The sequence below is a fragment of the Sinocyclocheilus anshuiensis genome, unplaced genomic scaffold, assembly GCF_001515605.1.
Source record: "Sinocyclocheilus anshuiensis isolate Anshui unplaced genomic scaffold, SAMN03320099.WGS_v1.1 scaffold756, whole genome shotgun sequence".
NCBI classification, from domain to species: domain Eukaryota; kingdom Metazoa; phylum Chordata; class Actinopteri; order Cypriniformes; family Cyprinidae; genus Sinocyclocheilus; species Sinocyclocheilus anshuiensis.
Genome location: NW_015558581.1, coordinates 144,855 through 147,710, shown reverse-complemented (window position 1 = coordinate 147,710; position 2,856 = coordinate 144,855). Strand labels below are relative to the sequence as shown.

The window sequence follows — 2,856 nt, the reverse complement described above, 5'->3', positions numbered from 1 at the left end:
GAGATATATATATATATATATATATATATATATATACATACATACATACATACATGCATGCACACACACACGCATATATATATATATATATATATATATATATATATATATTTGATTTACAAGTATTTCAATTACAACAAACATAGTATTTGGTTTATACAACCCTGTTACTGCATGATTTCCCCTTTTGTTAAAAAAATAATAATGAAATGGTGAGACCCAGCTAATGGCATCATTTGGACCTGTTTCGACAAGCATCCAAAATAATCAAATTTTTTTTCTTCATTTTTATGCATATTGTAATTTTGACAGCATTCATTAGTCTTAATTGTTTAACCCTTTTATGTAATTTATACATAAACATACAATATTGTTTCTCATTTTTGGGAAATATTATTTTGGAAATGAATAAATTATCACTAATTACAAAACAACAGCGGTCCTAAACTATCTAACTCCTACTGAGTTACGCATTAATCAGTCAACCCTGTTACCCATTCTGATATAGTCTATTTAATATACTCGATTTTCTACTTACTATTTATTTAAAAATATTTATTTATATTTTTGTAGTATTTAGTTTGACCTCTTGGGGTAAACTGTGATATTATGTAATACTATTAATTGTTATAATATAATATAATAATAACATTTTATAATATTTTTCCATATATAATATTTTATTAATATCATTATATTTTTATATTATTGTGCAAAGTGCCACTTACTTGTACTAAAAGTTTCGCTATTTATTTATTTATTTATTTTTGTGTGTGTCCACAGGGAGAAGAATGAGAAAACCCGTCAGGTGATCTTCATGAACAACCAAGAAACTGTTGTGCAACATCCAGATACTAAACAAAACTACACATTTACCTTTGACTTCTCTTTTTGCTCTATCAATGAATCGGATGCAAGTTTTGCCAGTCAGCAGATGGTTTATGAAAAACTGGCTCGGCCCTTGCTTGAAAGAGCATTCGAGGGATTTAACACATGTCTTTTTGCATACGGCCAAACGGGTTCTGGAAAGTCCTACACGTAAGTGACGATTCTCTTTGAAACCACATTTTTTATAAATGCACTAATAATAATAACTATTCAGAATCAGATTGATATTTTTAAAGTGCCATTTTGGATGTTTTCTAGTATGATGGGTTTTGGTGAAGAGGCTGGCGTTATTCCCAGATTCTGCGAGGAACTTTTCTCGAGATTGTCCAGAACTGAAACCAAAGAGGTTACTGCCCCATATGATGATTATTCATTTACAATTTATGATTGAATTATAAATATAGCTTGTTTGACCGTTCTAAATGCAGGTTTATTTATATTCAAGATCTCCTGCCATCTGGAGATGAGCTATTTTGAGGTGTACAATGAGAAAATCCACGATTTGCTGGGGGCAAAGGACGAACAAAACCAGAAGAAAATGCCTGTAAGTGCAACAACTCGATAAAACATATTAAGTGTTACAAATGTCTTGTAGTTTATTTGTCTTCATTATTGATCTGTTCAGCAATTCAGTCCTTTTCTTGGCTTTTCCAGCTGCGTGTGAGAGAACATCCTGTCTTTGGGCCTTATGTTGCAGACCTGTCCACGTAAGCAAACATTTAATTTAAATGCCAGGATTACTATGGCCATGGAATTCTCTATTTTTTTGTCTTGTTTTGTTTTTCTTTAGTTTTGTTGTGTTGTTGTTTTTTGTTATTTTATGTTTTTTTTTGTTATTTTGTTATATTGTTTTTTTTTATTCTGTTTATTTTATTGTCTTGTGGTTTTTTTGTTATGTTATTTTGTTTTGTTGTTGTTGTTTTATATTTTGTTTTGTTTTGTTGTTTTTGTATTTTATTTTATTATGTTTTTTGGGTCATTTTGTCTTGTGTTTTTTTTATTGTGTTATCGTTTTTTGTTTTGTTTTCTTATTTTGTTATGTTTTTTATGTTTGTTTTGTTGTTTTTGTTTTATTTTATTTTGTTGTTTTTTTTTTTGTTTAAAAGTGAAAGTGACGTGACATGTGGCCAAGTATGGTGACCCACTGGTAAAGATGCATCTAGACCCGCATCTTCCAAACACACAACCGCTGGAAGACAGAAGCCACCACAGATGAGCACTGAAACTGCAAAATCAACATGTGGAGCAACAGCTGAGAAGGTTCAGATTGGTGGTTTAAATAGGCACATGACACCCGCCTCACGTTCAGCACAGGTGAGGAGACCCACAGCCCTAATGAGCTCCACAGCTCATGGAGGAACCAGAGTTTCTAGAGCTGCTGCTGCTGAAGGACATGCTCCTCTGGAAGCTGTGAGCAGAACAAGTGCTCTACGACCCCAAGAGCTGAAGATGGAGAATAGTGCGGTCACTGTCGCAGTTCGAGTCAGACCCTTCAGTTCAAGGTAAGAAATGTTTTTCTACTTTTATTTTGGCGGCATGTTGTTTCGAGGCAGATTGTAGTGTAAAAATGTGTTCATTTAAAAAATCATTAAATGACTGTCTTTCTAAGTGTATAAAACCTAATTAAAATGAATGAAAATCTCAAAAGAGAGAGAGATATATATATATATATATATATATATATATATACATACATACATACATACATGCATGCACACACACACGCATATATATATATATATATATATATATATATATATATATTTGATTTACAAGTATTTCAATTACAACAAACATAGTATTTGGTTTATACAACCCTGTTACTGCATGATTTCCCCTTTTGTTAAAAAAATAATAATGAAATGGTGAGACCCAGCTAATGGCATCATTTGGACCTGTTTCGACAAGCATCCAAAATAATCAAATTTTTTTTCTTCATTTTTATGCATATTGTAATTTTGACAGCAT

The 2,856-nt window shown here is 31.4% G+C and overlaps 1 protein-coding gene across 2 annotated transcripts in view; it reads left to right on the top strand.

The window, feature by feature from the left end:
• Window positions 1-2,856, top strand: part of LOC107679839 (kinesin-like protein KIF14) — a 33,778-nt gene that overhangs the window by 2,589 nt on the left and 28,333 nt on the right. For both annotated transcript variants that reach the window (XM_016475533.1, XM_016475532.1), the window contains exons 2-5: window positions 784-1,038; window positions 1,147-1,234; window positions 1,334-1,432; window positions 1,543-1,595. In XM_016475533.1, the coding sequence (XP_016331019.1) occupies window positions 784-1,038; window positions 1,147-1,234; window positions 1,334-1,432; window positions 1,543-1,595 (495 nt within the window). The remainder of the gene's footprint in view (window positions 1-783; window positions 1,039-1,146; window positions 1,235-1,333; window positions 1,433-1,542; window positions 1,596-2,856) is intronic.